The following is a 23,087-nucleotide window of genomic DNA, read 5'->3' as shown; positions in this document are numbered from 1 at the left end:
ATATAAAACACATTACACCATGACTAATCAGCATTATCCTGCTTTCTAATTTGGACCAAAAATCTGATTGAAGAGATTATTGACAGGACAACTAAGGCTAGCTAAATTGGGGGAAAACAGGAACAAAAATGTATCCCAGCTCCACTACATATAAATTTACTTGCAGAGTACAAAATTAAAAGTTACCCTACATTTATGAGATGGAATGAAAGGAAGTTGAAAGTTATAAAAAAAGAAAGCCCAAAATAAATTTGAGTATTTGAACTAGGAGATAGAATGACATGTAATTTTAGTGTACTACTTTTTGAAAGAAATTTACTAAGAATTATATAATTGAATGCAAGTTTTGACAGTTGAAAATCTATACCTAGAAAATGTACTCTGTCCCTTTCCTTTTCTGATACTGTAGCATTAATTGCTTTCTTTATTCTTCAGTAAGAAAACCCTCACAAGAATAAATTAACTTATCCGTATTTAGGTATAGGATTATATATTCTAATTTTTCTATTTCCTAGCAGTAAAATAGCATTTTTTTTTTACTTACAGGAAAAGGAAGAATTCCTCTATTTACCAACTTATAATACAAAATAATATGATACAATATAATATAATTACAGAAATAGCCTTTATGTAATTTTTACCTTTACAGTAAGCCGAGATTGTGCTCACAACATTTCTTGTGAATCTGGGCTACTATGACTTAGTTTTTGTAAGGAGAGGAACTGAGATTGAGTCACTTGCCCACATTGACAAAGCTAAGTGGTGAAGAAGTCTTGAGTCTAACTCAAGAGCTGAGATTCCACCACCACGGTGTCCCTCCTCTCTTTTCCCAACTAGCATGCAATGTAAGTGTATGCATTCCGAGTTACAAACAAATGACTTCTAGCTTAAAGCCTAGTTTGTTTAAATGTGAACAAAAATGTGGTTTTTGTTTCTTTCGTGTGTTCTCTATAATTGGGAATTTCGATTTCAGGAAAGCTTCTGTGGGTCATCCATTATTGTGCCCGAACTTGAAGGAGCTCTCTACTTGAAAGAAGATGGAAAGAAATCCTGGAAAAGACGCTATTTTCTTTTACGGGCTTCTGGAATTTATTATGTACCCAAAGGAAAGACTAAGGTCAGAAGGAAAAATAATCTCTTCATCAAAAAACCATTTTATGGAAATGAAACTAAAGAAATCCTAAGGTGGCAATTTAAATGCACTAGAAATTTATGTTGTTAACAATGTTTATACAAACACATACCCTATTCAGACAGAACCACAGAAGTCCTTTTGAGTTTTTCCATAGCTTTCTCCTGAAGGTGAAAATTTTGTATGTTTTAAAGTCAGATTTCAAAAATTATGGCAGAAGCACTTTCCTACAGATTCACTTGTTACTTTACATATCTATTTCTGAAGATTTTTTTCTCCCTGTATTTACCCTATTGTTCTATGGTCATTATAGTAAACTTCCTTTATCTGGAATCCTAGAGGTATAAGTGTTGGGAGATCTACATTAAGACTATAGCCCTTCTACTCTGAAATTTAAATTGTTCTCTAAGGTGTACTAGATTCATTTACCTGTGTATTTTAGAGGAGGATTTTAGGTGTCATTAAACTACTTGGTGGGGCACCTGGGTGGCTCAGTGGCTTAAAGCCTCTGCCTTCGGCTCGGGTCATGATCCCAGGTTCCTGGGATCAAGCCCCGCATCGGGCTCTCTGTTCTGCGGGGAGTCTGCTTTCTCCTCTTTCTCTGCCTGCCTCTCCTCCTGCTTGTGATCTCTGTCTATCAAATAAATAAATAAAATCTTAAAAAAAAAAAAACACAACTACGTGGTGATTTAGGATTATTGCCTCAGATCTACAAGCATATCATAAATTCATCATCTTTGAAATGTATTTTGACTCTCATTCTGACCGTTAGCGTTTTCTAAAACCTTTTTTTAGAGGCTTGGAGCATTTCCACCTTTTGCTTGAAAGCTTTAGGATACCTCTCCCGTCTACATCTGGGCTAAGCTGAAGCATTTTGCCTTCACTGCCAAATCCAGGGCACCACCAAATGGCATAGGTACAAATTGCAGGCTTCTTCTAATAAGGCTTGGCCCACATTCCCAACCAGGTGAAATCCCGGTAAATATCCAGGTCTGCTCCTCTAGTTAGAAGACTCTCTGACCTTTGTCGGAAGGCAGGAGAGGCATTATGGGTAGGGCTTGGTTTAGGGCAGCTACTGCTCCTACTTACTGTCAATCTTAGAGAACTAGTACTTTCCCATTTGTGCCATCTTCAGTCCAATCCCACACTGCGGACGTAAGAACTGACCCACAGATAATTTTATTTTAGAAGTGTTTGGGGGCCGAAGTCTTTAGCATGGACATGTAAATGAGATGTATAAATAAACCCATCACAACACACTTAGTGATAAAATGAGAAGTGTTCACACTGGCTTTGGACCAGAGTACTTTGTATCACTGCTATCATTAACCTTGGAATGGAGAAACAAGCCAAGAGTTAAGAAAAAGAATAAGAAGTAGAGTTTTTGGAAAGAAGGGGCAAAACTCTCTTTAGTCACACTTGACATGATTGTCTACCAGACAATATAAGACACTCAACTGAAAAACTATTAGGACCAAATAAATTTACCAAATGAAAAATTGTTTTCTTTTGTATTAACAATATGCAAATTAAAATATAATGCAAAATATTTTATGCATAGTAAGAACAAAAAATACAAAATGCTTAACAATCAACTTAACAGGAAATTTTCAAGACCTATGTGGCATAAAATATAAAATTTAATTAAAAAGAAGTGAAACAGAACTGAAATAAATAGAAATGTACTATGTTGGTGGATGAAGAGATATTCTCTCCCAAACTTGCTATATATTAAATCCTAAGAAAAAATTTTTTTTCTAAGATTTTATTTATTTGTCAGAGAGGAAGACAGAGAACATGCACAAGCATGGTGAGAGGCAGGCAGAGGCTCCCTGCTGAACAAGGAACCTGATGCAGGACTCGATTCCAGTACCTTGGGATCATGACCTGGGCCAAAGACCTGGGCTCAACCAACTGAGCCACCTGGGCGTCCCCCAAGAAAAATTTCAATAGGATTGTTTTGACTTGAATTTCACAGACTGATTTTAAAATTTATCAGAGGAGTGCCTGAGTGGCTCAGTTTGTTAAGTGTCCAACTCTTGATCTCGGCTCAGGTCTTGATCTTAGGTTTGTGAGTTCAAGCCCCATTTTGAAAAAAAATAAAAATAAAATTAATCAGGAAGAGATATTGTTAACCCCCCAAAAGGTTGTAAAGAACATTAAGGTAGAACTCCTTCCACATGCCAAAACATTAGATAAAAACAGTACAAGCAGAGAAAACAGATCAACACAGAGATCTAGTAAATTAGGGAAATTAAAGTGAGCATTTTATACTAGTGGGGAAAGAATATGGTATTTAATAAATAACATTGAAATAATCATATATCCATTTGGAGAAAATAGTTTCTTACCTCGTTCCAAATTAAATCGTAGATTGATTAAATGTATTTAGAAAAAAATATAAAATCTTCTTTATATTTTGTTTTAAATTTTCTGAGAAAATACAGGTTAATATTCTTATAATTTGGGGATGGGGAAACCTTCAGCAAGACTAAGAACTCAAAATTATAAAGGAAAAACTTGACAAATTTGTGTTAAAGTGTTTTTAAATTATTTTTTAATTTAAATTCAATGTAATTCACATTTGGTGTATTCGTTTCAGAAGTAATTTAGTGATTCATCGGTTTCATATAATACCAGTGCTCATTGCATCAAATGCCCTCCTTAATGCCGTCACCCAGTTACCCCAGTACCCCCACCCATGTGTTTTTTTAATTCTTTACTGCTAAAGATACCAAACAGGAAGTTAAAGACTAGCTCTGGAGTTAGAGAGTACATGTAGCATCTATATACAAATATGAATATCCATAAAATATTAAGACCTCAAGAAATCAACAAGGAAAAAAATGCCCATAGAAAAATAACAAAGCTTATTAAGTGAAAATGTACAGGAAAAAAATATCAATAAACTGTGAACAACTAAAAAGTTGCTCCGTCTTACCTATAGCATATCAGGGAAATGTAAAAGGAAAGATGAAATATATCTTCCTATGAGATTGCTAAAATGAACAATCTTGATAATATCCAGATTTCAGCAGGAATAAGAAAAATGGGCACCATCATGCTCACAAGGTTGGAATATAAACTGGTACAGCCAAATTGGGGGACAGATCTATTCAAATACAAAAGGGAGTACCCTTTCAGACGGCAGCTCTGCATTTTGCAGTCTGCCCCACGGAAATATTTACTCATATGCACCGTGTTTTTTGCAAGAGCAAAATATTGCAATAATCTGCTGTCATCTGTGGTAAGAATGGTTAAATAAATCATTACGCCATGGAGTGGAGTGCTTTGCGCTCATTCCGTCACTGTCGTGTATTCATCTGCATGTTTGGACGTAGAAAGACCCCAAGACACTGTTAAGCAAATAACAAGTTAATGAGCAGTATTTGCAGTAAAATCTCGTCCTTCTTAGTTTTAAAATTGTATGTGTATATGTATGTATGTGGGTATGTGTACACATACATATGCATATAACTGTTCACCCAGAAACATCTGGAAAAATACATCCAATATATGATATATGTAATTCATTTAATTATATATATGTGCAATACATTGTTCTTAAAATTATGATGAATAGGTTTTCTTCAATTTAAAAGAAAACAAGACTTTGAAAATCCAGAATACCTTACGAGAAAAAATACTGTACAACCATCTTTGAAGGAGGAATTGTGCACTGAGGTGTTGCGATTCTGCCCTCTACCTTAACCTGGTAAAGCATTACAGAATGTGGAGGTAAAAAAAAGGAGTAATATGGCGAATTTGTAATTGAAGTGTAACCGAATATGTAGATTAGAGGTTGCAGTCCTCACAACGCACATTATACATGGAGGAGATGTTTCTGTCTCCATGGCAACCCTGCCAGCACCGAAGAGAAAGCATGAAAGGAATCTTTTTTTCTCAGGCAGAAGTGCATGAAGAGTGTGCTAATTTACTGAACATCAGTTTTACCTCTTATTGTTCATCCTGAGGAGGACTTTTCCTTTTTTAATGCTCAATCATGAAATCCAACACTGACTTGGAATGACAAAAGCCAGAATGAAATTCCTGACGAGTGGTCAGTCCCCTTGTCCCGGCTGCATCAGTAACTGGCCTGTCAAGGTCAGCCCATCAACTCTAACCCCTAGAGACCTGGTACAGGTGCTACAAGAGCAGCACTACAGTACTTCTCTCCATTTCCGGGTCTGTGGCGCCCTGTGTTGTCTCTTTAACCTCTAAAAATGCCGGCTTGACTTTTGGCACATATATACAGGATAGATACTTAAATAAGTTACCTATAATTCAATATTTTTCTGCTAATGTGTAATCCTTAGTTGTACCATCAAGGACAACCTTAAAAAATTATTAGTTGCCAACTCTACTAAGATAAGCTTTTTCGTTCTCTTTCAGACATCTCGAGATCTGGCTTGTTTTATACAGTTCAAAAATGTCAACATTTACTATGGGATTCAGTGTAAAATGAGATACAAAGCACCCACTGACTACTGCTTTGTTTTAAAGGTATGTCGTAAGAAGTCCTTGATTTAGATGTGTGAGCAATTCAAGTTAGTATTTCCTTTTAAGGGAAAAAAATGCTGTCATATAATTAACCACAACTGTATCCTAATAATTTTTTCATTTTAAACCAAAATAGGAAAAGTGGAAACATTTCTGCCCTCAGTTCCTGTTTCTGAGTCTAAAACTTTATAATGAATCTCTCCAGGCTTCTTTGTCACTTATAAAAATATTTGCAAGCTCTCCATATTGAACAGATCTGATACAGTTTTTCAGTTTCTTTATCAGACCATTATTACGTTGTAAGAAGCTTTTAGAAATTAGGAACTTTACAAGATGTACTAGAAAAATACAGAAAATATAAAATTAGTAAAAAATAACTTTTGTCTAAAAATAGCACTACTGGGTCTTGAACCTTCTTAAGGTGTATGTTATCAAAAGGCAATTATCTGGTGTTTGGTAAGGTTGACATTAGCACCATATTTTGGAAGGTTGGAAAGAAGTAACTGTTTTCTGCCAAATTAACAACTGACTCCCAGGAATGGATTTGGAGAATTTATGTAGCTGTTCTGACCATACCACCCCCTAAAACACCATAAATTCTTCTCAGCCCCTCAATCACATCTCATACCAAAGAGTGCGGGTTATAGTTATGGCCCAAAGCTATGTGCAGAATTTCTCCTGAGAGTCAGCTCCCTCATTTTACATCTGGGATAGAAGTCTGTGGAACAGGTAGCAAATAAGATCAGGTTCCTGGTGAGTATCTTTTGTAGGTTGGTCACCCATCCCCCACAAAGGAAGAACCCCATCACAATGTTCTAGAAATGTATGCTGCCAGACTCCGTGTGGGTGTCCTTGTCCTCCTTGGCAAAGCTGTCACCTCTCCTGAGGAAGTGGTTCAAAGTCTATACTATAGGTTTCTATCATTTTCATAAGTGGAGGACAACACTTAACATTTAGCGTGTAGAACAAACATTCTTAGTAAAGGAGCACATCACTAGAGATGACCTTGTACCCCCTGTCATTTCAGAGGTGCCCCACTAGTGTGGTATTATCATGCGTCTGTTACTCTAGGAGCTGGTTGTCTCCTAGACCCAAACATTCCCAGAACCCTGACAGTGCAGGCAGCCTGGGCATTCATTCACTCGTTGGCTCATTCATTCATTCATCTACTCAATATTGACCGAATGCCAGCTTCCTACTAGGTACTGTCCCAGCGCTAGGAATACAGAAGTGAAGTTCAGGTCTTGATCTCAGGGTCATGAATTTAAGCCCTACATTGGGCTCCTAAAAAAAGCAAGCAAGCAGGCAACCAGGTGGTGGCTCAGAGGCCACTCTCTAAGACTGCTGTTTGCTTGCATGCAAAATCTCTGCCTTGTCCCACCCCTGCCACCAGCCGGCCTGAACCATGTCTTCGTTGTGTTCCTAGCTAACCCCAGAGCCCTTACTTGGAATTCTGAGACCCTGAGAAGTTACCAGACTGGAGGCCTTCATTTCCACGTGTTCTTTCCAATGCCCACATCTCTGAAGCAGGGAGAAGGTTTTATGTTTTGTTTTGTTTTAAAGATTTTATTTATTTATTTATTTGACAGAGAGCTAGAGAAAGAGCCCAAGTAGGCAGAAGAGCAGGGAGTGGGAGTGGAAGAAGCAGGCTCTCCACCAAACAGAGAGCCCAATGTGGGGCTCGATCCCAGAACCCTGGAATCATGACCTGAGCCAAAGTCAGACGCTTCACCAACTGAGCCACCCAGGCGCCCGAGGGAGAAGGTTTTGAGAGAAGTTCTGAAGTGCTGACCAGTAACTGGACAGCCCAGACTCATGGTAGAAATAGAAGTTCTAAGACTCTAAACCCACTGACTCAAAACACTTAAGGATGGGGCCTAGGCATTTTTGCTTTCCCTGCACACGGCCAAGTTTTACACATAAGAGTATTAGAGTGTGTGTGTCTCACCTCTAACACCCACAGTTAGGGCTTAGCTGGCAGCAGAGTGTACTTCCGAGTGGACAAATTGAATGACAACTGTCAGGAGGGAACAAAGGCCCTGACCCCAGGGCTGGGGCCCAGAGACTGGAACAGGGATGTCTGGTGAGTGAAAGAGAAGATCTCAGACCCAGAGGTTCCCAGGATGAGGTTTCAACACAGTGAGCGGGACAGGAACTCAGTTTCTCATGCCAGCTCGCAAGTTTGGAAGTAGCTCCTGGAATTGTGATTTGAATGATCTGACTGGGTTGTGGGTAACTCCAGGCGGCACCAAGAATTGCCATGCTGAGGCCCAGGCTCCAGAATAGGCCCAGGCTAGGCAGAATACCTAGGGTATTCTAGAATACCTAGAACCCGCATATCCCAGGCATAAGCCTTCAGCAGAGGGTTGGGGGCCTCCCTGAAGTGGGATGTAGGGGTGGTACAGGGCTCCAAGATAGAGAAAAAGGCAGACCTGATGGATATAGAAATGGCCGGGAGTCAGGAGCAATCCTCATGGATCATTTCCCTTTCCCTCAGAATGGGGTCAGTTTTGTTCTCAAACCAGTTTTATGAGCAGTCACCTGCTCACTCTCCTCATAAGCATGCTTCTCAGTACCTTCCCCAAATACCAGGAATTGTTATTAATTTGCTGAGTAAAAGGCTCTGTCACAGTTTGGAGAGCTTAATTTGTTTATGAACATTTGGTCACTTATTTCCCTTTCTGTCCAAATGGAAAAAAGTCTCTTGATATTAACATATTTCATTAGGGTGAACAGATGTACAGAATTCAGAGAATACATATGTATTTTACGAAAGGAAATCGGGATATGGAGAAGCAGGTTAAGAGATTGTGTGATTCCATAGCCATGCACTGATTGAGAAATCCCATCCAAAAGTGTCTTATTCAGTGCGAGCTCACTGATTATGACAGCCTGTGGGGTGCTGTCAGGAAGACGGGAGTCATCTGGCCCATTATCGACACTCTCTGCACCCACTGCCCCCTTCTACAAAGTGGGGATGATTGTACCCAGCCCTTCTTGTGTGGATGAAATAATGTATGTTCAAAACACCCTGAGTTCCTAGAAACATAACACTCATTAATTGGTAGTCATTATGACAACACTTTATCATTAACTAATATTTCTGTTGACCAGAAATTCTCAAATTTTACTGTGCATGAGAATCACTAAGGGAGATACTAAAACACAGATTTCTGGGCCCAGAAATATTCTGATCAGTGGGTCTGAGATCAGGTCTAGGAATTAGCTCTTCCAACAGATTCCCAGGTACTGCAGCCGCCGTTTGCCAGGACCACACTGAGAAGGCAGGATAGACGTCACCTCTCCCTTAGTCTCTTAGAGCTTGTGCATACTCACAGGAAAGATATCAGAATCCAAAGAAAGGACTTAGTGCTCAAGAATCATTTCTCTCTTTGTACTCTGTCTTTGAAGCACACTCCCGTTCTGAGCCATCGACAAAGTTCCTCTTTTGTGAATTCTTTCTCACTCCATTCTGAGGCTAAATGCCATGGGGCAGGGGAAGTAAATATCTTCCAGGAGAAATGATGTTTTTCTCGAGGTCTGTTTGGAGGCATCGGAGTATCATGGAGAAAGCACTGGAATTCTGCTCCGTTAACTCATCTCCTCTCCACCCTTTATTCTGCTACATTTTCTTCACAGAACTTTTCACAATCTGAAATTTTGTTATTTAGTGTTTTATATTTTTATTGGATTTCTACCCTAGTGGAATATAAACACCTCAAGGGCAAGGACTGTTTCTTTTGTGTTTATTACTATGTTCTGGAGCCTGAATCAGCATTAAATGCTTCATTCACATCGGTTGAAGGAACGAATGAACCGAAAGGCACATCAACCCCCCTGCCCCATTGTGTTTTTCAAAACCTGGTTCTGTCATTAATATTATAGTAATAGTAACGCGCTCTCTCATGGTACAGGCTCTGTGTTGGGTCCTGTCGTGCAGTATTTCGCTTAATCTTTCAGTAGCCCTTCAAGGGAAGTATTATCATCTCTACATTATAGATGTAGAAACAGAAACTCTTAGAGGTTCATGAACTTGGCCAAGGTCAGCCATGCTCATTGTTAAACATGGTGCGTGTTCTCCTGAGAACAAACTCTCTTCACTCCTATCTTGAGTTTCTCTGAGCTGAGATTCGGGGTCAGCATTCTTTCAGTACCGCGCCTTCCCTTCCCCAGTCTGCTCGAGAGCCACAGCACGCGTGGGGCTCGTACAGTTGAGCTAGGCGGCTTACTTCTGGTTCTTGAGTCTGCTTTGTGCTGACCAGGTCAGCTCCTGCACTCACAGAAGATTTTAGCAGCTTTTTCCCTTGCTTTCTGCTCAACTCGATCTTCTGTTTCATCCCCTGACATCATCTATATATACTCTTCTCGAGGAGTCTCTCACCTACGAACGTCTCTAGTCCGCACACCTTCCCTTCCAATTGGAGAAGACAGAGAAAGGAAGGACTGAGTTGTCCTGGCTTACTTCCTGTCTTCCTCTAAACTTAATCCTTCCAGCTTTGTGTCGCAGAGGAAAAGTCTCCTTCCTCCACGGCCAGTCCCTCCACCAGGAGCCCTTCCCTGGGACCACGCCACCCAGGACTCCCTTTGGCGTCAGCATCTTCACCCTCTCTCCAGAGGATTCTTCTCTTGGGCTACAACACATCCAAATAGTGTGAAGATCGGCGGGGGTTCCAAATCACTTCCCTTGGTTTGATCTGCCCCACACCTGTGGCTTCCGCCTTCCCTTTCACTCAGATTTCTTGAGCAAGCAGTATGCTCTCGTCATCCTCAACTTTTATTCTGTCGGTAAAACTCATTCATTCCAAAATATGTCTCTCCGGCCTACTGCTATCCAGGACCTAGAATACGTAGAGAATAAAACAAAGAACTTGGCTTTGTAGTGCTCTCCCTCTGGCTGGTTTCTCCTCCCTCTGATGCTGAAACTACTATTAAAGTTGCTGGTGAACAATCCGCTGTTTCAGTCCTCAGCCTTCTGGTCCTCCTGGCATCATTTGCTTTGGTGATAAACGCTTCCCCCTCACCCCAGCCCCCTCTGTCCACCTACTCCTCCATTTCTGTGGGTTCCTCCACCTCCCACACACACTGGAAAGTTCTCCAGGGTTCTGTATTTCTTTCTCACCAGACTCTAGCTCTTTCAGAGAAATCCTATTCACAGCCACAGCTCCTGCCATTGTCTGGACGCAAATAATTCCCAGTCTATAGAGAATTGTTTCACCTTTTCTCCCAGTCTTACACCTAAGATAACTACGTGTCCAAGGGCACTTCAGCCATAACCCGCCAGATGGTGACCCCAGCCTCTCCACCCTCACAAACTCCTCCTCTCTGCAGTCCCAGTCGAGACGAACGGTACCATCACCCACTACATGACTTTTGGGGGGCCTCCATAACAAAATTGCACAAGTTGCTGGCTTAAAGCAACAAAAATTTATGCTCTCACAATTCAGGAATCCAGAAGTTTGAAATCAAGGTGTCTGTAGGGTTGCTTCCTTTCGAAGGACTCTGAGGGAAAATCTGTCCCATGCCTATCTCCTAGCTTCTGTCAATTTCTAGCAAGTCTTGGCCTTCCTTGGCTTACACCCACGTAACGCCAGTCTCTACCTCAGTCTCAGCCTCTGTATCACGTGGTCTTCACTCTCTGCACGTCTGCTTCTTCTCTTCCCACAAGGACAAGGTCATATTGGACGAAGACCCACCCAAATCAGGTGTGACCTCATTTTGACTCGATTATGTCTACAGAGATCCTATATACAAACACAGGCACATTCACAGGTACCAGCCGTTAGGATGACAACATGTCTTTAGAGAGGACACAGTGACACCCGTAATACCCAACTCCTTTTCCAGGCTACAAATAGAGAAATCATCCTAGAAGTCCATTCTCTTCCCTTTCTTGTCCAATCCGTCATCAAGCTCTGACTTCCCATCCACCACGTCTCTCATCTAGCCCTCTCTGTCTGTTCTTCCTCCGCACCCCAGGCCCATCTTCCACATAACTGCTGGTAGCTGCCTGCATCCGTCTACTCTTCTAAAGTATCTGGTGCCTACAGGACAATGTCCAGATGCTAGCCTGACAACAGGCTCTGGACTCTGGCTCCAGCTCATTTTCTGCTTCTTTCCATGGCTCCCTGGCCTTAGCCACGCAGAATTTCTAGATGTGCCTTAGATGGGATCAAATGATAGAATACACTTCTTCCAAAGAGCCTTTCTCATTCTCTGTTTTCAGACTTTTACTAGGAAATTCACCATGTCATAGGGTAATCATATATTTGTTGACATATATCTCCTCCAGCAACATCCCAACCACCACTTTCTAATTATGGTGTGAGCCTCTTACCCTCCTTATTAATGACAGGAATATTTCTTAGCACCCAAAGTTATTTGGTGAATTCACAGGTCCTTAGTTCTTAGCCACTCCTTCAGCCTTTGGTTTTACCTTCTTGACACAGTTTTCTCATTTGTAACACATAGTTCCCTCAGTTTAGAGGATCTGTAAGATCCTTTTTAACAGCAATGTTCTGCAGTTGTCCTGACCCTTGTGTATTGTGCTGCATGAAAGAGCTTCTCTCTTTCAGGAGCAATGCAACCAAATGCACAAGAGTTGGGCCAATGGTACCAAACCAGCACTTATTTTTTCTTAAACCCCCTTGCAAATAATTTTTCAGTGAAAGACTTAGGAAGGAAACCCCTTGGCAAGATCCCAAGCCCCATGACTGGAAAACAAGCGCAGTGACTTTGCTGTATGACGCTCTGAGAGCCGGAAAGGAACCTTGTGCCCATGAGATAATTCATCTTAGAACCATAAAATCTGAGGATTGCAAGCTACCTCAGAGGTCAATGGACGCTGATTCCCCAGTATACCTTTGGAGTGTGCGTGTAGTGTAAGGAAGTCAGTGAGAATGTTGAAGACAATGAACCAAGGTCCATACAGTGACCTCATCATCATAGGAGGAGCCAAGTTCAAGTGTTCTTGCCTCTGTTTTATCCTCAAAACCCATTATATTCATTGGAATAACCGCATTTTACTCTATTTGGATAAATAGCATACTTAAGAAATTATTTATCATGCTGTTTAAATGGGAGCGTCTACACAGACAGCTGATTCACACACCTCATCGCAAGCACAGTGTGACATATAGTCTGCTCTTGGAAACTGGTTCTCACATGGCATGAACCAAAAAAACGAACGAAAAATATTTTAATATACCAAGCCCAAAATAACAGTGTTAACTTTTAACATTTCTCAGGAATAAAAAAATAACATCTGCTTTCTGAGAAAAATTATAAGCATTAAGTGGCTGAAGAGACCTGTGTTTGCTCCTCTTATGTGACCCTCAGCAAGAATGCTGTTGTAAGTCAGGGAGCTGTGTTTCTGGTATTGAATAACAAGAACTTTGGTTTGGCTTTGTGGATTCTGTTGTCGGAGAAAGGCTGCAGGCATCTGTGGAATGTTACATTCCATCCAGGAAATAAGTCACTTGTCATCAATACGACCTTCCAGTTAATTAATGTTACAAATCCACTTTTGCCGTTGGGCCACATTATCTGAGTTGATAGAGAATTTACTTTTCAAAGGCCTCCACAGAGAATGATCACTGGGGTTACAGTAATAATAAAGCTAAAATCTGACATTCAGAATTAATCAGGAAGCATTGAACACCAGTTATGGGAACCGGTGCAGCAGCCATTCAGAAGTGTGTGCTGCCATCTGCTGACCATAATGAAGAACCGTGAACCAGGTGGTGTCGCGCTCGGAAAACCGAAGACCATTCTTCAAGTGATACGGAGGCAAATTCTCAGAGTAAGGACTAAACAAAGAGAATGGTCCGTTTACAGAGAAAAGTATGAAGGTGGTCTTTCCTCAACTGGGTCAAAAGGCCAAAAGGAAGAATTCTTTACAATTTCTGAATTTTTCTGTTACCTATAAAGTTTGGAATTCTGCCCTAATAGCTTAATGTAAATACAGAAATTCTCAGTAGCAGGACAAGAGACCCCCAAGACGCTGGTGGACCATGGCATAAAATAGTAAAATAGTAACTTCTCTGGGACTCCGTTTTCTTATTTGTAAAGCCAAGACTTCCTAATCTCTCATCACGCTCTTAGAGTCTGTAGGAGTCTTGTTATCCTCTCTGGGCAGTGACAGCAGTGAGTTGTGGGACAGATCAGCGGGGTGACCATCCAGATGCTGCTCCTCAGGTTCAGACTGACGTTCAAAAGCACAACGCCCCTTGCTTAGGTCAACTTTGAAAATAGCCATTTTCTTGATGGTCTGTGATGGAGCCGAAAGCAAAAGTGAAGGTCTGTGCGATACCGTAGGAGAGGAACGCCAGCTCTGCTCCTTTCCTGCCCACGAACACGGCTCCCACTCTCTTGGCGTTCCACTTCCCCGCCTGTTCATCCCCATTCTCGCAGGGCTAGCAAGCCCCTCTGAGAGGTAGAGGCAAAGGAGTTGGTCTTACACACACATACACACATACACACACACACACACACACACACACACACATGCACACACAATGGTTATGGTTGTAATTATTCTATAGAATAATTACTAAAAATTATAAAGACCCAGGGCACCTGGGTGTCTCAGGCAGTTAAGCCTCCAACTCTTGTTTTCAGCTCAGGTCATGATCTCAGAATCCTGGGATGGAACCCTGTCTTGGGCTCCACGCTCAGTGGGGAGTCTGCTTCTCTCTCTCCCTCTCCCCCACAACTTGGGAGTGCTCTCCCTCTCTCTCAAATAAATAAATAAATCTTTTTTAAAAATGATAACAACCCATGAAAATACACATGGCATAAATCTTAGAATCTAGATTTTGTTGCCTGTCATTCATTTCATAGCCGTAAGACTTCTGGCTGAACCAGAAATCTTGCTTTTGTTTATTTCCTTCAACAAGTATTTCCAGCTCTGGACCAGAATACTGATCACGCACCAGTCCACGCTGACATGGGGGACTTCAGCAGGACATGTTTCAGACATTTGTCTCCACCCTCATGGAGCACAGTCTATGAAAGAAACGCCCAACAGAAATTACAAGGGCAATGAGGATTAAGAAAGAGGGGCCCAGTGTCTTTCTTCTTCATACCTGCGGGCATCTCTCCTCTCTCTGAATGTGAGCTCCTGGAAGGCCCAGATCCTAGTGCAGCATCTCCAAGCCATTGCCACTTGAGAATAGACCAAGTATTTCTTCTCTGGGCCATCCTTCCAGAGACCACAATGACCAGTTTGCAAAAGAAAAGACAATTAAGAATGGGAGAAATCTGAATTCCTCGTAACAGAAATACCCAGTCTGACTGGGAGTCACAGAGCATTAAGTCTGTGACATAAGAATTACATCATGTAGGGTCCTTTATCTGAATGGAGAGACGATTCGGATTTCTTGTGGGAAAGGAAACATGTTGTATGCGGATGCTTTCAAAAGCTAAAAAAGCAGAAGAGAAAATTATTATGGCTAATATAGTAAGAACTGCTTATGACAAATCATGTCACAGGTTCCTTAAGTCCTTTCAAAATTTAGTCCATTTAAAAGTACCCCTATTCTTCATGAGGTCAAGCGCTGCATTGGGCTCCACACTCATTGGGGAAAAGGAGTTTGCTTGAGATTCCCTCTCTCTCTGCCCCTCATTTCTCTCTCTCTCTCAAATAAATAAAATCTTTAAATAATAATAAAATAAAATATAAAAATATCCCTATTCTTATTTTATACATATTCTTTATTTTTTTAATTAATTTATTTTTATTTATTTTTTTTTAATAAACATGTATTTTTATAAAAATATCCCTATTCTTAATCCTAAAATTGCTACCAGCGATTTTCCACCATCTCAGGAAATCATATACATTTTTTTTTAATTCAAACTATGCTAATAAATAATTTATAAATGGTCTTTGAAATTACCTTTTTCTAGCATCCCCAGATTCAGAAGGAGTCCCAGTACATCAAATACCTCTGCTGTGACGACGCAAGGACCCTAAACCAGTGGGTCATGGGAATAAGGATTGCCAAGGTAAGAGAGCATTTGGGCTCCCCCTGTCTTGAACTGCACACCAGCGTCCTGACCTGGGCGCAGACTCTGTGCTACTTGCAAACGTCTGACCCATCCTGGGCTGGTCAGTGCTGCCGAAGGCCCGACTTCTTTACTTGCCCACAGGGTTTTTTTAATAGGTGAGAGTGATGGAAACACAGACCTCTCTAACGAACTGAGAATCAAGGGTTTACTCTCCCGTGAGGCTTCTCAGATCTTTATTTACTCATCGAGAGCTTTATTTACTCATAGTATGTAATTAAGAAACACAACACATAACCTGTGGTAGATTTCCATGGAGACCCACGTAATCAGAACTGAGTGGCGAAAGCCCTTCTCTGACATCTAGTAGAAGTATTAACTGACTCTGCTAATCTGGCAAATCATTTAACATGAGAAAACAATCTGTGGATTTTTTACTGAAATAAACTAAAAAACAGCTCAGGAAAGAAGTAAAAAGGGTAGTTAGTACTTTTTTCCTCAATATGTATATTGCAGTTGGGTCCGAGATTTGGATAAATGGATTTCTTTCTTGCTTCTTCTGTGTTTTCTCCCCAGTATGGCAAGACTCTCTTTGATAACTATCAGCGGGCTGTGGAGAGGGCCGGGCTCGCCTCCCGGTGGACAAACCTGGGCCCTGCCAGCGCGGCCCCACCTTCTACAGGTACCGTGCAGGGAAATCCTGACAAGCTTAGCGCTCAGGTTCAAACTTACCCAACACATTTGATAAAAACAGAACTTTGTTGGCTCAAGATCTCCTCACACACCTGTATGTTTATGAATAGATTCTTAGCAAAGCTTCAACATTTATAATGTTGAACAACAATACTATACAGCTTCAGCATTTATAACCAACTTTTATAAATGTGATTCTCAGCAAAGTTTCAACCACTTTCTCATGATAGGCTTGTGGATTAGATGGTGATCACCAGTTTAGGCTGAGCTAGTAGAATACTGTGTCTCAACAGAGTATAAAGGTGTCCAAAGCTCCATTAGCACCCAGCAGACAGCCCCCACAAAGGACGAGATGATCTCCTGGTGTTTTGCCTCATGGTATCGTGGCCAAAGCCTTGTACCCAATTTTGGATATCACATTCTGTGGTAACATAACAGCTTCTTGTTTGTATTTTTGAGAAGGACAAAACTTTGAGAGATGAAGTGTGTACAAGGCATCATTTTACATAGACTATTTCTGGTTCCTACACCAACCCTGCAAAGTATAGTTTATTATCCACACTCCACAACTGGAGAAATTCTGAAGCTGGAATAAGTGAGTGTCTCATGTCTTCTCTGTGGCTGAGCTGTAATTCAAACACCTTGTCTTTATGATAAATAATGATTGAAAGAACTGGAACCAATTACAGCAGGAAAGTTCTGGTCATTGTCCTTCAGTGTTAGAGAATGGTCATATCGAAGGCCAGTATATATATTCTTTGCTGCTGAAAGGGTCACAGCTGCTTGAAAGTGTATAAGGTACAATATGGCAGATTTGACCCAACACCTAAAGAGGTTTTCCCTGGATGTGTCCAGATGAACTGCTCTGTGTGCAGTGAGCTTCTGAAAGTGTTTTTGCTGTATAAAACTGTTTTCTGCAGAGCACTTACCACGATTTGTAATTATTTTATGTATTCATGAACATGTTTAGTGCCTGTTTTCTCCACTGGACTCTCTAAGTGTCCAAAAGACAAAGGACCATCTCACCATGTTGCACATTGTGTTCCCGGGGTTTACAAGCCAGGCATATAGTAAATATTTATTGAGTTACTAAATGAAGGGTTGCTGAGTTTGGTTGGGAGTTGGGTTTCCTAATTCTGTCAGTCTTCAGCTTGGGAGTGAAACACCACTTGGAGTTCCAGGCTGTCCGTTTTCCACTTCCCAAGATGGAGTCCTTCTTTGGGATGAGGCATCCTGAGACCACCTGGGGCATCTTTACCAGGAGCACGGGACTCTTTTCCAGTAAAGGCTCCTGGGCTATTTCTGAGGCAGATCCAGTGGCCTCAGATCTTACACACTGAGGATGAGCCTGTAAGGCTCTAAGTCTTTTGAGTTGAGGGAATACTAAGATGCCTTTCCTTTCCAGACAACCAAAGAATTTTTTCTTCTGAGCATTTTTCTCTAAAATTGGGATCACTGACTTTAGCAAAAAGCTCTGTTTCTTACCAGCTAATGGCTGTAGTTATTTTTCACAAGCATTGACATCTCAGCCATTTCCCAGAAGGAAGCAGCTAGTATAGACTGACAGACACACTGTCACCCAGACAGGTTTCATAGCCTGGCTCTGGCTGACTGAGTATCCATCAGGGAGTTTGGGCTTCATGGTCAGCAGCCAGGAAGAGCCGTATCCAGTCAGATGCTCAGGGGGTCATCTGTGGCATCAGCTGTATTCATTTTGCTCATTCAGATCACAGACTGTCTCTGTGGTTCAATGAGAAATATATCTGGTCTTTGGCCTCAGTTCCAGACACAGCCTCAAGAGGGCAAGGAATTTCCTGAGGGATCGTGTCTTTGTTATGCCAGTGAGGCGGCTCTGGCCGGCCAGGGTGGCTTCAGGATGGGGGCTGGTCGCCAAAAAGACCAAGCAAGTGATTCCACCACAGAGCTCTGGACGTCACCCACAACAGGGCCCTTAATACCGCCCACTGATCTTACTACGGTTCCGAGACTAGCGGCTCTCAGCTGAGGGTCACCATGCCCCCTACGGAAGATTTGGCAATGCCTACAAGCAGTTTTGGTTGTCACACCTTGGGGGAAATGCTTATGATATCTAATGGGTACAGGCTAAGCATGCTGCCTGTCCTAACATGACAGCTCCCCACACAATAAAGAATTTACCAGTCCCAGATGTCAATAACATTGAGAAGACCTGTTCCTGTCAATGTAATTCCTAGATTCTCTCACTGTTTCAGATGTTTTTCACTCTCCTCAGTCTTCCAACCCCCAAATCCTTCACTCTCAGCAAAGAAAATGGAACCATCAAGTGGGAACTCCTTTGACTTCCCACCATGAAAACCAACAATTTACCTGCGTCTGTTAAGTTACTCCCTAACAAGAGCCAGTCCTTCCATGCCTGCTCTGGTCCCCTATTCTGACACCAGTTGATCTTCTGCAGTATCACTCTGATGCCCATCACTGGAGTTAGCTCAGACCCCACAGGCCAATGGTACCATCCCCAACAAGGCTGCCTTTCTTCAGACGCCAGCCATACTTTTGACCTACTGCCTATAATTTTAGGTGTTCCCACTACCCCTTCAGCTTCAACACATCACCAGAATGAGTCACAGAATTCAGGAAAGTGCTATCCTTACTACTACTACTATTATTATTATTATTATTATTATTATTATAAAGGATACAGATCAGGGCCAGCCAAATAAAGAGTCACACAGGGCAAGGTCTAGGAGGGCCCTGGCTGCAGAGCTGCTTTGTCCTCTCACCAACCACATGGCTGATTTCAGTGCCCTCCCCAGAGGTTGGTTTAGCTCAAAGCCCCCACCCCTCTAATCACCTATTAGTGTTTCTGGTAGTCAACCCACATGCCAAGCCATCTTGTTAGCATAAACTCAGATGGGATTCTAGGGTTTCACTGAATAGCAAAGACATTCCAGTCATTCTGGAAATACCAGGAGTTTTAGAAGTTCTGTGCCAGGAACTCAGGATCAAGACTAGACAGATGCTTTATCATACCATCCTTTTCTTCTTTCTCTTTTGCTCTACGGGGTCCTTCTCATCAACATTGTTCCCTTCTTCAAACAAATAAGTTTTAAAACCAATTCCACATCTCCCTCCAGCTACTGCCCCCCAACAAGCAAAGTATTCTGAAGGGTAGACCACATGTGCCGCCTCCACTTTTCTACCCTCACTCGCTCTTCCACTCATTTCAGGCAAGTTTCTGCCTCTAATGTCCCATGGAGAAGGCTCTTGCCAATCCCACCAGTGGCTTCTATGCAACAAAATGCCTCTGTGCAACTAAACCCATTTTCTTATCTGACCTTTCAGCAACATCAACACAATTGACCTCTCCTGCCTGAAGCATTCTCCTGTATTGGCTTTTCAATAGTACACACTCCACATCTTCCATTCCACCCCCAACTTCTCTGGTCACTCTTTTCTAATGTCCTCTACTAACTCTTCTTCTATGCCACCTTAAATTACCCACAACCCAGTCAATCCTAACCCTCTTCTCATGTTACACTGTCTCTCTAACTGGTCTAAATCCACTCATGGCACCATTTTTGTGCTGACCACCCACAAATCTATTAATCCAACCCAGACTTCTCTGTTAACATCCGAAACCATGTATGCAACTGTCTGCCCAGGGGCTCCACTTGGATACATCAGACACAACATCATCATCTTACCCTCCAAACCTGCTCTTCCATTGTTGGTCTCAAGGTTCTGTTAATAATAATCACCATCTGCCCAGTTACTCATGCAGGACACATGCAAGAAAAGCTCACTCATCCGAATCCAGTCATCCCCAAATCCTGTTGATTCTACCTTCTAAATATTGGTCAAATCTGTCGAGGTCTGTTCATCTCCGTTCCCACAAAACCCAAGCTGCCATGATTTTTCACTTGGCCTCCAGTGGTGGTGGCATACCAGCTCAATTCCCTACATTTGCAGACTTCTATCCCTCCCTGAGTCACCTTTCTAAATGCAAATGTGATCTCTCCCCAATGGGTAGCATTTCAGAAGCTTTCCACTAACCTTAGATAAAGTCCCAAACCCTTAGCAAGGCCAACCAAGCCTGCATAATAAGACCTTGCCCAGCTCTGCCACCTCTTTTCCTGACCTGTCTCGTCCTTTTCCTGGCTCATGGGCCACTTGCTTTTCCTAGTTCTTCAAAGCCCCAAACAGCATCCTTTCTTAGGGACTTCAGATGATGTTCCCTCTGTGATATTTTTTCCTTCTTGTGGCTAAGCCCTTCCTATTGATGAAGTTCTAGAACCTAGGTGAAGTTTGGTGGGCTGAGGTCCGGAGCCGATGACCAAGAAAGAATTCTTGAGACATCTTTGGTTCAAAGGCGCCAGCTTTTGCTTTGTCCTCAGCCAGCCTTGTGCTCCCTCATCACTATCCTCAGGTCTACAATGAATTGTCCTTTATAAGCCAGTTTGATTAGTTTAGAGCTGTTTTCTCCTCTAGACACGAAAGGGCATCATGAGGTTTTTCTGCTATGACTTCCCAACTGAAAAAACATGGAGGCATTGTTCTGTATCCAAAGTGCTTCACAAGTAATTTATTCTTGATAAATGACAGCTTTTTTTTTTTTTTTTTTTCATATTAGAGAACAGCCATAAAGGGTTTTGTTTGGGGTTTTGTTTTGTTTTTAGTACTTATTAAATCACTTTGACTTTAGCAACTATTTTTAGTCAGGACTCTTCACATGGCAATTGACAGAAATCCAACTCAGTCTGGCTTAAGCAACAAAGAGTGAGGGAGAGAGAGTTATTAATGCACAAAACTAGGAGGTCCAGAGGTAGGCAGCTTTCAGGCACAGCAAGATCCAGGACTGTAAGTGATGTCATCAACATCTTCAAGATATGGTCTCTTTCTTAGGCACTGTCTCCATAAGGTGGCGAGGACTGCCAGTGATTCCCTAGGCTTACATTCTTCACACAGCTATAAATATTAGTACAAATAGAATGCCCCATCTCTGAAAAAGTTCTGGAAGGGTTCTGTTTCATGCCCATTCCTAACGATCTCACAGTGCCCAAGAGGTTGCTGCCCTTGGACTTGCCCGGTCAAGTGGGAGAATTGGCCTTTCACAAACCATGTGAGTTAAGAATGAGGGGTGTGGTACTTGGTCCCCTTTTCAGAATGCACTTGAGTCCTATAAAGCATTTGGGGTTCATATTTGTTCAATCAGCTTCCGACCCCTAATTCCTCTGAGGACTCCTAAAGAGAGAGTAGGAAAGACTCTATTGCTGCTTGATGGCTGGGACTGTTAATAGAATGAACCCAGACAACCTGGAACCCAAGTCAGTAGTACCTACAAAATATATGGGTTATGTGGGTACCCATGGGTTGTCCCAGGATGGCGCAGAGAGCCCACAGAAAAGACTGGATCTCCTGGTACATGGGAAGACCACAGCTTGGAGCATTTGGGATGATAGTATTATTATTATTATTATTATTCATTTGTTCTCACAGACAGATTAAAGACCAGCACATCATAGTTAACATAATAACACACACTGTGTTGGTGAGAAATCAGCCTGTGTTTGGGCAAAAGAAGCAAAAAGAAAATACATTTGTGCCCTTTAAAGGAATTTCCCCCAATGGTCTTCAGGATTCAGCTTCAGTTTCTGTTTGCTTTGTACAAGTGTTTATATATAAAGAAAGGATTTGAATATGTATAAGAAAATCCTAAGTATAAACATCCTAAGACTTTAAGATGCTTAGACTTGTTGCTTCCTGGCCTCCAGAACAAAGCTGTGGCTAATTAGAGCCGTTTAATGAGCCTTAGAGCTAGAGAAATGCACATTTACCAGTCACATCAGGTAGGTTCTGACAGCACAGAGGGCGTGCTGAGGAGAGCAAGGGAAGGTCCACTCAGAACAAGGAGGCGGCTCTCCTTGCTGAATGAGGAACATGGATTTTGTAAGAAAAAACTGGCAGTAGAGAAAATGGTTATAGCCTGTTCTAATATTTCAACCGCATAAGTGGACACAAATATCTTTATCCTGAAATCACTTCAAACACAGAAAAGTTGTTAAGAACAGTACTGTGAACGCTTTTCCCAGATCACCAATACTAAGGATTTGTCCTATTTGTCTTATTTCTATCTCCCAACTCCCGCTTCTCCATATCCTGCCTACAGACATGTGCTTTCCAAATCCCTTCAGAGTAGACTGACTACCTCACACACGTTTCCCCTCCAGTCTTGCCTTTGTGGTTCTTAAAGTCACGACTATTCTCTTACTAACCATAGTACAATTATCAAATCTGGAGAATTGCATATTAGTATTATCTAAACCACAGCCCGTGTTCCAGTTCGGCTGGTTGTCTCAGCAGTGCCTTCGATAGCCCGCAGGTTTCCCTGGCACACACTCCGTCCGGGATTGTGTGTGGCATTTACTTATTGTGTCTCCTTAGTCCCCCTTCATCTGGAATATTCCCCCAGCCTTTCTCTGTCAGGACACTAACACTTTTTAAGAACAAGGGCCATTTATTTTATAGAACACCCCTCAGTTTGGTCGTGTCTGATGTTTCCTTATGATTCATCTCAGGTAGTGCATTTTTGGCAGGAATCCTGCGTGAGGGCTGCATGTCCTTCGCAGGGTATCACGATAGGAGGCGTATGGTGTCTATTTGCCCCTCATTGGAAACATTCATTTTGACCACTCGGCTAATGTGTTTTCCAATTTCTGTCCTGTACACATTTCCAGCTGGTATTTAATAATTTGTAGAGAGATACTAGAGACCCTATTAA

The 23,087-nt window shown here is 41.8% G+C and overlaps 1 protein-coding gene across 2 annotated transcripts in view; it reads left to right on the top strand.

Annotated features, from left to right (window-relative positions):
• APBB1IP (amyloid beta precursor protein binding family B member 1 interacting protein) overlaps window positions 1–23,087 on the top strand; it is a 114,256-nt gene that overhangs the window by 86,821 nt on the left and 4,348 nt on the right. For both annotated transcript variants that reach the window (XM_059183886.1, XM_059183885.1), the window contains 4 exons: window positions 974–1,117; window positions 5,525–5,635; window positions 15,539–15,637; window positions 16,214–16,319. In XM_059183886.1, coding sequence (XP_059039869.1) covers window positions 974–1,117; window positions 5,525–5,635; window positions 15,539–15,637; window positions 16,214–16,319 — 460 coding nt within the window. The remainder of the gene's footprint in view (window positions 1–973; window positions 1,118–5,524; window positions 5,636–15,538; window positions 15,638–16,213; window positions 16,320–23,087) is intronic.

The sequence above is a fragment of the Mustela lutreola genome, chromosome 8, assembly GCF_030435805.1.
Source record: "Mustela lutreola isolate mMusLut2 chromosome 8, mMusLut2.pri, whole genome shotgun sequence".
Classification (NCBI taxonomy): Eukaryota; Metazoa; Chordata; class Mammalia; order Carnivora; family Mustelidae; genus Mustela; species Mustela lutreola.
This window is presented reverse-complemented; position numbering and strand designations above follow the sequence as displayed.